General features: G+C 45.0%; 1 protein-coding gene across 1 annotated transcript in view; it reads left to right on the top strand.

Moving 5' to 3' along the window:
- Nucleotides 1–13,725, top strand: part of CTNNAL1 (catenin alpha like 1) — a 474,086-nt gene that overhangs the window by 452,196 nt on the left and 8,165 nt on the right. Inside the window, exon 15 of the mRNA XM_082259226.1 lies at nucleotides 1,497–1,545. Within this exon, the coding sequence (XP_082115352.1) occupies nucleotides 1,497–1,545 (49 nt within the window). The remainder of the gene's footprint in view (nucleotides 1–1,496; nucleotides 1,546–13,725) is intronic.

Genomic DNA, 13,725 nt, shown 5'->3' with positions numbered 1-13,725 from the left:
TTTTCGTTTAATTAGTACAGTTTTCGTCCGGAAAAAAAAAAATCATAAGAGCAAGACTAGGCATGCTGGGAAACGAAAGAATACATACAAAACATTTCAACACATGACATCACTTCTGAAGTTGAATTCTGTCCTACGAGAATTTTCTTATGAAAGTAACCTCTTCCCTTTCCATATGAGACTAGCCTGCAACAAAAAACCAAAGAAAATTTGTCCGATAATCTGATCCTGTGTACGAGGCTTTACAGTCATAGACAACAGTGCCTTAATTGCACACCCTCGCTTTTTTCTGGTTGACCATTGTCTCTGGTACTGAAGATGATGGAAAAGCCAAACTTTTGATTTGTTCTAGCAGGGAAAATCTTTTGAGGACATCTGTTCTGGTAAAAAACTACCTCTCTTTAGAGATATTTACTCTTACTACTCTGTCTCCTCACAGCACTACAAAATTGGATCTCACCCCCTGGCCCTTCCAGCGTACAAACCAAACAAGAGCTAACTCGTTTACTTCATAGGGAGAAATTCAACACTGACTTCAGCCACTTACCATTTAAACAGCGCTTCCTAAATGGATGGCAAAAATTCATGGAATCTACTTTATCATCAACCAATATTCAGCTTTTCTGCCAACCTGTCAACTACAAGGCTGGTCCACGTCCACCTTAGAGTTTCACACAGTGGCTCTCTAAAGACCTTTCTTCACTCCGACCTTGGCCTTCCTCTGGAGCCCTCTTTTGTTGTACTCCCCCCTTCCTCCCACACCTTCCTTCCCCACCCTTTCCCCTTACTAAGATCCATCCAGTTCAGTCTTTCCAGTTTTCGGCAGTATTTCTATGATCATCTTGTTTTGTCTATTTTCTGCTTTGGTCTTCAATGTTATTATCTTATTACCAACTTAATGCTCAGTTTAAATCTGTTATATTTTTCTGTACAGGCGGTTTTGGCCCTTTTACCCGACGCCTTCCCGTGTTTTGAATATTGAAAACCCAATTAAATTTATTTAAAAAAAAAAAAAGAGATGTTTACTCTTACATCCTGCAGTGTCTGGGACAGGCTGTGAAAAGTAATCTCCCTGAAGGACACAGATGCAAATGCAACGCGTTAGAATCATGGACGCTGGCATTTCCAAACTCTAAATTTTATAAGTCAATTACCTGGAAAAGGTATACAAATATTAAAAATAGTGGATCCCCAGTCAAGCAACATGCATTTTTTTTTTTTTAATTCTTTATTAATTGAAATGCCACTTGGAAAAACAATAATCATCAGAAAACAAAAATTGACATTACAAACAGTCAAACCATCATCTGAAATACAGAACGTTAGATACACTAATGAATATGGACCGTAGATAAACATACCTAAGACCTGTTGACAACTCATCAACTTGATCTAAAATCAGTTGGAGACATTCAACATACATTTTAAGAAAAAGGTCAGTGATGTTATCCCTCATATGTATCTCTTTTGTCATATATCATCTGTTTCCTCTGCAGAGGCGAAGGTTTGTTGAAGACTACCCAAGATTTATTTCATCAAGCAGAGGTAAACCAATGCAGCTGTTTTTAATATTTTTATATAAAACCTTACCACCAAAGTTGCAAAGTTGGTGACCAAGCACAACAGTCTGAGTGTTCCTTGTAACTTCTTTTTTTTTTTGCAAGGTAGTTCAATGTAAAAGAAAAGAATAAGTTAATATGCATGTTTATCCTCAAAACTTTTTATGCATTCTGTAAACTATTAGGAGAAAGGTGGTACTTGGATTATATAAAATCCGGAAGCCTTGTTTAAAAAAAAAAAATAAAAATGATCATGGTTATTTGTTGATCAAGAATGTTATTTAAAAATTGTTTACATATTTTGTTTGCATGTAAGTGCATATATGTGTGTATGTGTACACACATATATGAATGCATAGAATGCATTAAGATAAAAAACCTTCTGACTTTACAACTCCTTTAATTTTTACCCCATAGTTTTGACGCTTAAAGAACACTGCTCTAATTGGGCTAATCTGCTGTATGATCTCTTGGGACTGATAAATATACTAAAGATGATCTATCTCCCCAAATTCATTTATATATTTCGGAACTGTCCGGTTTGGATCCCCAATTTCTTTTTTGGAAATTGTAAACTGCATTAGTTTCTTTCTATGGAGAGGATCCCCTCCTCTTCTGGCAAGGTTAACTCTGTGGCTGCCGGTGAGCTGTGGAGGACTGGCACTGCCTAACCCGATGGTCTATTTCTGGGTGGCTATCTTAGTTACTGTTAGATGGTGGTTTGTGCAGTCTCGGGCCAATGCTGGGGTTGGCTTGGAAGCAGCCATATTGGGCTCCTTTATGGAACTAAGTAACCTAGTTTATAGAGGTCCCAGAGCCTATGCATCCTTACCTGGTCCCACTAAGGTGACATTACGAGTTTGTTTGGTTGCTAGGAGGAAATTTGTACAACCCAACCAGTGGTCCCCCTCTAATCCATTGTGGGGTAATCCATCCCTGCCCCACTTTCGAACGATACCGTATCCTCCGCTATGTGTGTGTTTTGGGATTAAAACACTTAATAATAATTTGCACGCCGGGACATTGCTACCTATTCGTGACCTTTCGTCTAAATATAGACTGCCTAGATGGATGCACTTTGGCTACCTTCAGTTGTGTTATGCTGCGAGAGCAGAGTTCCCTACTACTCTTAGTCTGAAGACGGACTCCATAAAGGACCGTTTGGCACAGGAATCCCATACTAAGCCCCTATCTTCACTGTACTTGGCTCTTCTTAATGTGGAGTCGCCTAAAATGGATACGTTGTGGAAGAAGTGGAGGGCAGCTATTCCAAATTTGCACAGGGGAACTTTGGAGGAGTGCTTTGAGGACAACTCCAAGCTAGTGGTTTCATCCCACGATAAATTGATTTAAACCAAGTTTCTACACAGAATTTATCACACGCCCCAGAGACTGCACAAGATATATCCACAGCATTCCCCAAATTGCCCCCCATACCATGCTACCATTGGAACCTATTTCCATATGTTCTTGACCTGCCCTGGGGGGACACAGTACTGGATAGAGGTGTTTGATTTGTATCAATACCCGCTTACAGTTGACCCTGCTGCTGTCGTCTGAGTAAGCCTTATTGGACATCCAGGAGCATGAGCAGAGGCCTCATTATACCAAAATTCTTTTTTTTGCTTTTTACTTTATTATGCAAAATAAAAAAAAAAAAATACTTGGTAAGTGGACTCCCCCTCCCTCCTCCCCCTAAGGTGGCTTCATAAAAACCTTCCATTAATGCAGTGTTACCCATGTACAAATTGACATATACTTGCAGGGGGTGTCCGTAGAAATATAATAAGGTTTGGCATCCATGAACAGAGCAATGATGATCCTCTTTAGTAGATCCTTGGCTGTTCTTTCCTTGTCTTAGTATTGAGTGACTTTGAACTGCCCCCCCCCCCCCCCACGTAGTACTCCTGAGCTAAGTTTTTCTGTTTTGCTACTTACTGAATTGTGACCTACTTGTCATTTGTAGAATGTGGACATTGTTCATTGGTTACTACCTCACCACATGTATTGCTTTGACATAAATATTTTTATACTTAATGTATCATGCCACTTTTCAAAAAAGACCAATTCTGTTTGTTAAAAAAAAGCTCAAAAACCTTATAATAACTTCTATTCCCATACACACGAATGCCTTGGGAACACTGCATAGTCTATTCCAAATTTAAAACATGAAGAAAAAGGTTTTAAATGTATTACTTTACAGAAAGTAAAGAAAAAGGAATACTAGGCTTTTCCAAAATATAGCAGTGTCTGTTGTCTTTACTGTATAAATTGAAAAATGCTTGAAGAAAAAATCTGTTGCATGGAGTCAACCAACTTCTGGCACCTGTGAACAGGTATTTCAGGCCAGGATGATTGCACTACATTGCACAATTCCTCTACATTTCTTGGTTTTACCTCAAACAGCATTTCTCTTTCGTTCATTGACGGACACAGCTCCTGATCTTCATAACCATTGGTTATACTGCCCCCTACAGGAGTAGGACACTAGGCAGAAAAAAAGTCTGGCTACACCTATGGGTTGTCCCAGGGGGTATGCTCCCTCTCCCTACTATAGGTACTCAGTTTTTTTTCTGCCTAGTCAGGAGTAAGGAAGGACCTAGTTCCTTGCTGGGATCTCTGGTCCTGGAATTTTTTTCTTTTCAGATATAAAGATTTTTTCCTGTTTGTTTTCCTTTCAGATCTACAATCAACTGCCGGACTGGGCTAGCGGCTGGATAATCTAGATCCAGTGATCACCCCAGTCTGGCCAGCGAGCATGCACAGACCTCAGCGCTGCGCTAGGTTGGCCGCGACATAGCCCCACCAGACTGGTCGCGTTCAACCAGGTCTCGGCCCAAGTTGCAGCATTCCTCCTGGCCGACAGCTCCCCAATTTCAATGGCGAGGGGTTTGGTTAGTAGCTGTCCCCCCTCTCCCCCTGGAGGTTTTTGGGGTGGACGTCGGCCTCTCCTTGGGACGGTCGGACCCCCGGGTTCCCCACCATCCTGTCAGGCACCCCCCTGGAACCTAGATGCTGCTCTCTTACTGGTGTGTTTGGGGTCACTGTCTTGTTGAAACTCCCATTTCAAGGGCATTTCCTTCTTGGCATAAGGCAACACAACCTCTTCAAGTATTTTCATGTATTCAAACTGTTCCATGATCTCTGGTATGCGATAAATAGGCCCAACACCATAGTATGAGAAACATCCCCATATCATGACACTTGCAACTACCATGCTTCACTGTCTTCACAGTGTACTGTGGCTTGAATTCAGTGTTTGGGAGCGTCTGACAAACTGTGGCCCCATGACCCAAAAAGAATAATCTTCATCATTCCACAAAATGTTGCACCATTTCTCTTTAGGCCAGTAAATGTGTTCCTTGGCAAATTGTGACCTCTTTAGCACATCACCTTTTAAACAATGGGACTTTGTGAGGCGCCATTTTGAAATGTAAGGCACCTCACGGATCAGTAAGTAAGACCCCTCCGCAGCCCCTGCATCTCCTGTACCATGCCCGCAGCCTCTGCATCTCCTGTACCATTAGGGTTGCCACCTCATCCCTTTAAACCAGGAAACATTTGAATTACACAGGTTCTGAGGCTAATATAATGCAGATAAGGCACTAAGTGAGTTTAATTACCACCTTAATCAGTCACAGAATCTGTGTAATTAATGTGTGCCTGGTTTAAAGGAGTGAGGTGGCAACCCTATGTACCATGCTGGAAGCCTCTGACATCTCCTGTACAATGCCTGGAGCCTCTGACATCTCCTGTACAATGCCTGGAGCCTCTGACATCTCCTGTCCCATGCTGGCAGCCTCTGACATCTCCTGTCCCATGCTGGCAGCCTCTGACATCTCCTGTCCCATGCTGGCAGCCTCTGACATCTCCTGTCCCATGCTGGCAGCCTCTGACATCTCCTGTCCCATGCTGGCAGCCTCTGACATCTCCTGTCTCATGCTGGCAGCCTCTGACATCTCCTGTCTCATGCTGGCAGCCTCTGACATCTCCTGTCTCATGCTGGCAGCCTCTGACATCTCCTGTCTCATGCTGGCAGCCTCTGACATCTCCTGTCTCATGCTGGCAGCCTCTGACATCTCCTGTCTCATGCTGGCAGCCTCTGACATCTCCTGTACCATGCCGGCAGCCTCTTACATCTCCTGTACCATGCCGGTAGCCTTTGATATCTCCTGTACCATGCCGGCAGCCTCTGACCTCTCCTGTACCATGCCGGCAGCCTCTGACATGTCCTGTACCATGCCGGGAGCCTCTGACATGTCCTGTACCATGCCGGCAGCCTCTGACATGTCCTGTACCATGCCGGCAGCCTCTGACATGTCCTGTACCATGCCGGCAGCCTCTGACATGTCCTGTACCATGCCGGCAGCCTCTGACATGTCCTGTACCATGCCGGCAGCCTCTGACATGTCCTGTACCATGCCGGCAGCCTCTGACATGTCCTGTACCATGCCGGCAGCCTCTGACATGTCCTGTACCATGCCGGCAGCCTCTGAGTTGCGAAAATGTGGGGGGATGCCAGACACTAAAACTGCGTACCGACTAGGCGACACCCAGGATGCAGCTGGAAATAGGGACAAGTCCTGAAAATGAGAGGTACTCTATAGAACCTACAATCAAAGGGAAGAGACCCAATAAGTGAGAGGACTTTAAAGTTCCCCAATGTGCTAAAAAGGGGGGGAGTGCCACAATACAAATTAAATGCGGTGAAAAAAAGGTGCGCAAAAGAATGTGATTGCTAAATGAATGAATGACCGATTAAATGAGTGAAAATGAACCAATACTGAGAAGTGCTGACATCAACCACAAACAACTGCCAGCCTGGCTGATAAAAATTAAGAAAGTGTGAGCACTGACCAAAAAAGTTATCGATATCTTTAAAAATCCGTTAACATGACATCTCAAAGAATGGAATGTAAAGTACCTTTTATATACCAAGACACCAAAGTCTGTGGAAAAAAATGGGACCAAACCGATCCAATAGAGTGTGAACAATTGATTTGTGAGTAGACACACGCTTTGAATGAGAGCTATGAGAAAAGGGATCTACCAGATCCAATAGAGTGTAAAGGAAATGCTGAACAAATAAACGCCATGTTTAAAGAAAATCACAGAGTGCCACGTGCAAAAAAAAAAAGTGATAATCCAACCCACAAATAGGTTAAAGAAAGAAGGTATAGGCCACCGAGTTCACCAAAATAAATGGTGACCAATAGGGGGGCAGGCACTGGGCTAAATAGCCCAAGCGCTGGAGAAACCCCTCTGGCATCACTGTGGCGGGAAACTCGCCATTGGCTTCATGTGAAGGAGGGAGGAAGGCAAACATGCCTTTGCCCAAGCCGCGTGGCCAGATCGAGAGTGGATGGTGGGGTGCAGGGGCACGCAGCAGACACGTAATCATACTGCATCTGCCTAAGAATGTCGCCTATCCAGGCAGGCACACGAGAGAGCGCATGACAGGAAGACTGACATCATATGCACAGGAAGCCTGAACCCAGATGCCAGGAAGCGCACCAGAGGCAGAGGCATCGACGGACACAGCAACCCATAAATCTAAATAACTATTGGGTTATATTGCCTCCTCCAGGAGTAGGACTAGGCAGAACAAAAAACACCAGGCTATGCCTATGGGCCATCCCCTGCTTGGTATATAACCCCCCCCCCCCCCCACCCCTCCCTCTGCTCTAGGTAATCAGTTTTACTCTGTCTAGTCAGGAGTAAGGACCTAGGCTTCCAGCTGGGATCTATGGTCCTGGCAATTTTTTTCTCCTTCCTTACATCTTTTTTGTTTTTTCTCTCGGGAGATCTACAATCAACTGCTGGGCGACGGGCTGAATAATCTAGATCCAGTGGTTCCCCCAGCCCAGCGAACACCTGCAGACCACAGCTACGTGCTAGGTCAGCCGTAACATTGCCTCATGGACAGTGGCTGGCCCCTGTCTTGACCTGGAGTCTGGTGGGGGTCCCAGGGCAGAGGATACAGTGGAGACCCCTGAGGTCTCCCCTGCTATCCCTACTCTGTAAGGGTCTTGGGATAGTGTGTCCTGCCCTGGTAGTCTGGAGGGGTCCCAGTGTAGGAGATCCCTAGGGGCGTGCCCCACTGTTTGCAGTGTGAGTATAGTGCAGCGGGGTCCCAGTGCAGAGACTGGTGCAGAGTGCACAGCAGTGTCTCCCCTGACATGTGTCCTATCTTCAGGAGAGAGGGTCCCCTTTCAGAGTGCTATAGCTGATGGCGGTCATTTTCCCTTAGTCCAGCTGGTCTCTGTTTGCCGGCCATGTTTGTGTAGCCGGATGATGTCACGGGGGCCATTTTCCCTTAGTCCGGGAGACACTGGAGACTACCGAAGCCTCGTGGGGATCCTGAAGCTCCTCCTCTTCCTCCTCAGTTTCCTCTTCCTGTCTCCAGGGCATATGAACAGGTATGGTGCCCATGGGGATGCTGGGTCCGAATTCTCGACACTCCTCCGATCGTTAGGGTGAGTCCTTGGAGGTCCTTGTTATCTCACTCTCTGCTGATAGATTCCCTGAGCCTTGGGGGGGGGGATCCTTTAGTGGTGGCAAAAGATAATTTTTGTACTGCCAAGTCTTCCTTTTCCTATGGAGCCTCATGGTTACGTCTCCCCCACTGACCCCCTAATGGCAGGTGGCAGGTCCCTCAGGAACCCCAGCTTCCCATGGTTGAACTGTTGGTGGTCCGGCAGTGCTTGGTGTCCCGGAGGAAGCGGCGTGTGGGCCAAAAGCCCAGGAGGACGTGTCCCCTGCCTTTCCCTGCTCAGTCTGTCTCATCTGATTGTAAAACAGATGCCGCCGTGGATGCTAGTGAGGATGGTTCCTCCATGGTCAAAGTAGCGAATTAAAAAGTGCTGGTAGACACAGTTATTACTGCAGTGCGTGAGACTTTAAAAATGGAGGATGTGGCTGATGTAGCCAGGGACGTGGCTGTGTAGTTTGGTACACGTAAGTCACCTTGCACTCTAAAGGGGTTTCCTGATGCGCCTTATTTTACCAGGTTTTCCTGTAAGGGATGGAAACAACCAAAATTACCCTTTGTGGTCCCCAAACGTTTTGCTGTATCTACCCTTTTGAGGATTCACTTTTAAAAAAGTGGACTAGTCCACCAGTGGTGGATCTTCCTGTTTCTAGGTTGAACAAAGCTACCATGATCCCAGTAGAAGAAACCCCATCCTTTAAGGACCCGGCTAACAGGAAAGCGGAGGCTCTGGCACACAGAATGTTTACTATGGCTGGTTTAACATTGCGGCCAGTCTTTGGCTCAGCCCTGGTGTCTCAGACCCTAACTGAATGGGCCAAGCTTTTGTGCCAGGGCCTGGGGGTGAACAGGTTCCTGCTGCTTATGTTGATTTAGCAGACCAGTTGGTCCATGGGCTGCAGTTTATTTCTAAGAAAGCTCTCATTGATCTGCCCTTTCAAGGCGATCGCCTGTTTGGGGCCACCTGGTTATTAATGAATTAATAAGGTTATCACGGGGGGAAGAGTACCTTCCTGCCATAGTCTAGGAAAGGGAAAGAGGCTTGTCCCAGACGAAGGCCCCCCCCCTCCTCAGCACATAGAAAATTATTTTGTGCTTCTGGGACAGAGAATAAGGGAAATGGATCTTTCAAATTTTCCCCAGGAAGTTCCAAGCATCCTTGGTCTGGTAAGCCTAGAGCTAGCTTCTCTGGACTCGCAGATAAGACCCCTTTAGCATGAAGGTCTGCCCTCATCCATTTTTGGGGTGGAGGGACATCTTTGCTGGTTTCCAGCCTTGTGGACCTCCTTGTCCGGATTTAATTCCTGCAAAGGTTCAGATGATGTCCAAACTACCGAAGGTCCAACCTATCCCTGTCCAGGGAATTGATTTACTTAGGTCTGATTCCAATTCTGACCAGGGTGGTCCTTCCTCTGGACAAACTTCAGGAACCACAGTGATTTACCAGCTGCTGTCACACAAATGGTTCTCTCTCCCATTTTGCAAACAGGTTCTGAGTCTGGTGGTATCCACCTTAAAGACAGTTTTGTTTGCACAGTCCTACATGCAGCTCCTTTAGCAGGTTCGGCTCCACAGGAGGATACCGAGGTTTGTGGCGAAATCACAGGTTCCTCTGGCAGACGCCACAGGCGTCCAAGGGCCACGGTAAGGCCAGTATCATCCTCGACTCAGGCTTCTTCCGCAACTCCTGCAAGGATCTTCCAATCAGTCTGGTGGCCATAAACATCCCTTGGGGGCTTCCTCTCAGAGAAGACAAGTTTTCCCAAGGGCTGATCTACCATCCTGTCACTGGTTTTAATGGCTTCGTTATTGAAAGCCAGGTGCTGTGGGATAGAGGTATGTCTGGATCAGTGATCCCTACTATGGGGAAGGCGAGGAAGTCATCTTCCAGGAAGATATACCATTGTACGTGGAAAGCATATATTTCTTGGTGTGAGTTGATTGGCGCTCATCCTTGATCCTTTTCTGTGGCTCGGATCTTAACCTTTCTTCAACAGGGTGTTGTTCAGAAGTTTGCCTTGAGTACCATCAAGGGCCAGATCTCTGCCCTGGCAATCTTCTTTAAGTGACCCCTAGCCACGCACTCTTTAGTTGTACCTTCATTCAGGGAGTTCAACATGTGGCTCCACCAGTACAGTCTCTTTTGCCGCCATGGGATTTAAATTTAGTACTTTCAGTTCTCCAGAAAAATCCATTTTAGAATATTCGGGAGATTCTCTTGCCTACGTTATCCCAGAAGGTGACATTCTTGATAACTATTACCTCAGCCTGCAGGGTATCGGAATTGGCGGCATCCTATCACATTCCCATTTAGTGGTCCATAGGGATAAAGTGGTTCTTCGTCCCTGTCCATCATTCCTGCCCAAAGTTGTCTCTGACTTCCATTTAAATAAGGACATTGTGTTGCCTTCCTTGTGTCCCAAGCCGGCTCATCCCAAGGAATTTGCTTTGCATACCTTTTGATGTGGTTCATGCAATTCGGGTGTATCTGGCAGCTACTGAGTCCTTTCAGAGGTCAGACTCGCTTTTTATGGTTACGGTCGGGGCTGGCCGCTTCTTCGGCTACCATATCCAGATGGATCAGACAGAGGATGACTCAGGCCTATTCCATTAAAGGTCAGGTTTCCATGTCACAGCGCATTCTACCCTGGCGCTGAGTGCTTCTTGGGCCTTCCGTCATCAGGCATCAATATCAAAAGTTTGCAAGGCGGCCATTTGGTTATCAGTGCATACCCTAACAAAATTCTATAAAGTAGATACTTTGGCATCTGCAGATACTTCTTTTGACTGCAACGTTTTGCTGGCTGCTGTTTAAGAAGGGCTGTTCCCTCTTGAGGGGTGTTTTTCTTTAAACTTTTATTTTTCAGACAGGGCTCCTGCAACCTGGTTAAGGCTCCTGTGTCCTGGTTAAGGGCTCTTATGTTTAGCCTTGGGTTTTTTTCCCCACCCCTCATTTTCCTTTTGGCACTGCTTTTGGACACCTAGTAGTTATGATTTATGGAGCGCTGTGTCCGTCGATGAATGAAAGGTAAAATGGGATTTTTAAGACGGACACAGCACAGCACCCATCCCTCTATGAAGTTCTGATACTTCGAATACTGCTTACTACTAAATTGATTACCTAGAGCAGAGTTATATACCAAGCTGAGGACGGCCCATGGGCGTAGACAGGTGTTTTTTGTTCTGCCTAGTCCTACTCCTGGAGGAGGCAAAATAACCCAGTAGTTATGATTTATGGAGTGCTGTGTCAGTCGCTGAACTCAGAGAAATGGATTTTACTGTAAGTAGAAAAAAATCCCATGTATGTCTCTGCTATTGCATGTGAGTCATAGGACTAATGGTAAGCGTACCTTACTCCAGACCCCTACTACTCAACATCCTGTTATCTTGTGACCAATTGGTTCAATCTCTGGACAAACCGATAACCCTTACATCAAAGATCAGATCATCTGTAGCCTGGTAGGAATTGGGCAAGTTCAGATCTCTTGGAAGATCATCATAACAGATGCCAGCCTAATGGGCTGGGGAAGTAGTCCTAGACACGCTGGCACTGCATAGGACTTTTGACTTTGAAAGAATCCCAGTTTCCGATCAACATTCTGCAATATCGTGACTGGAGGATCTCCTAATGAGGATCCAGTCAGACAATGCCATGACCGTTTTATTCATCGACTGTCGGGGAGGAAACGGAAGTCTTTGTGGTAAGAAATATAGAAAATATTCTGTCCTGTGCAGGACTTAATGTTCCAGCTTTGTCTGCTATTTGCATCCCAGACATGGACAATTGGTGGGCATACTACATCAGCTAGCAGTGCCTGTATATGTGGGACTAGTTTCTACATCCAGAAGAGTTCCAGAACCTGTGTCACTGGCGTGGGATGTTGGAAGTGGACCTACTGGCTCCCAGATTCATCAACAAACTGGACAGGTTTTTTTGCATGTACTTGGATCCTCCACTGAAAGCATAGGATGCTCTGAAGGCTCATTGAGAGATCTTCCCACTCGTTCTTTGTGACTTTTGTACAAGGTTTCCCCCATGTTGCTCCTACTTTGTGCTCATTTCTTTCTTAGTGGAGTTTGACTTTTGCTCCTTATGGCACTTCTAAAAAAACATCCTTTGAACTTATCAGGGATATTCCGTGAGTGAGTGATATTTAATGACAAGGTTGTTTTTCTTGCTTCCATCACCTCTGCGAAAAGTGTGTTTGAACTAACTTTATCCTTTAAAGAACCCTGTCTGGTCTTACTCAACGACAAGGCGTTAAGGCCTAAAGCCTCCTTTCTTTCTAGGGTGGTTTGGACCTGTCGCCCTAACCAGGAAATTGTGCTTCTGTCCCTCTGTTCAGCTCCAGTACATCATTTTTTGAAAGTATTTTGAGTTGTAGAATTGTAAATGTCTACAAGATTATGATAAGGTTCCCGTTTCACCCTCTCCTGTCAAGACATCTGTAATGGTTGTGCGCTTTGGGCTCATGAAAAGCTGTATGCGATATCCATTTTGTTCATGTCTCAGCTCATCTCAGCTATGTAGTAGTGTGAAGGGCATAAGCACACTGACCTTTTCCTCTCGCCCCCTCCCTTCTGCTTTCACTTCAAACAATCCACAACCCTTGGAATGGCAGACATCTCTTATCATTCTCTCAATACACATCTCAGGGGCCATAACTCATGTTGAGTTTGCCTACTTGATTGGCAAGAGAGTTAAGACATTGCGTCTACCTTTTATACAATACACATGTCTCTCAGTAGAATCCATCATCGCAGTATATTCCATAACTTCTAAAATCATGACAGTACAGCAAGTATATATACATCTTTACCTCCCTCAGTTAATTTGTAGCGATTTTGAGCTAAAATATCGTTAACTTAGGAGTCCTGGGAGCAGAACTGGCCCAATTCCTCCCCTAGGCAAACTGGGCATCCGAGACCTAACACAACGGTAGCCATTTCGAAGCTAATTTCATGCTGGACAATAATATGCATATTAGCAGTTCGTAAACCGTAGTTATTCAGAGATATAAATACTTATGGAGAACTGTATCTGGAACGGGGTTATAAACATGTGACACCCCATGGCCACTTCTAAGCCACTTAATTGGTCAGATGGTCTCTGACAACACCCTTGTCTCATGTTCCATCAAGCAACTGAAGACCTATCAAGTTAAGAGAGCCAATTTACCACCTTGCTCATGGACACATATCTGCTGAAACAGGACATTGCAAGTATTCATTTTCAAATCTTTTTTTTTATGTCTTCTCTGTTGTTTAATTGTCTCTCTTTGTAACACCCTTTTTCTGTAAATATTTTATTTGCACCACTTTGACCTTTTTTTTTTATTAAACCCTATTTTGAAAAGTGTTAAAATTGTCTCAAGCTTTTAATGCAAACTAAAAGAATTCCTGTCTCTTGAATATTGCTATTGTATATGATACATCTCTGAATATATCTGTCTGTGGTGACTGTTGTATTTGTATTGTTAATCTTGTAGTTTAGACTTTTCAGTAAAAGACGGTGGTGGCTGTCACTGGGTTAAATTAATTAAACAATTAACCCTGGCACCTAGATTGTGGTACTGCGAGCTGGAAAATCTTTGTACTGGGTGCAGCTTGGAGTGGCATTGTTACCTAAGTGACAGCACGGTGTGAGATTGGCCAGTCCTATGTCACGAGTTGGTG

The sequence above is a fragment of the Pelophylax lessonae genome, assembly GCF_965119305.1.
Source record: "Pelophylax lessonae genome assembly, chromosome: 5".
Taxonomy (NCBI): Eukaryota; Metazoa; Chordata; class Amphibia; order Anura; family Ranidae; genus Pelophylax; species Pelophylax lessonae.
This window is presented reverse-complemented; position numbering and strand designations above follow the sequence as displayed.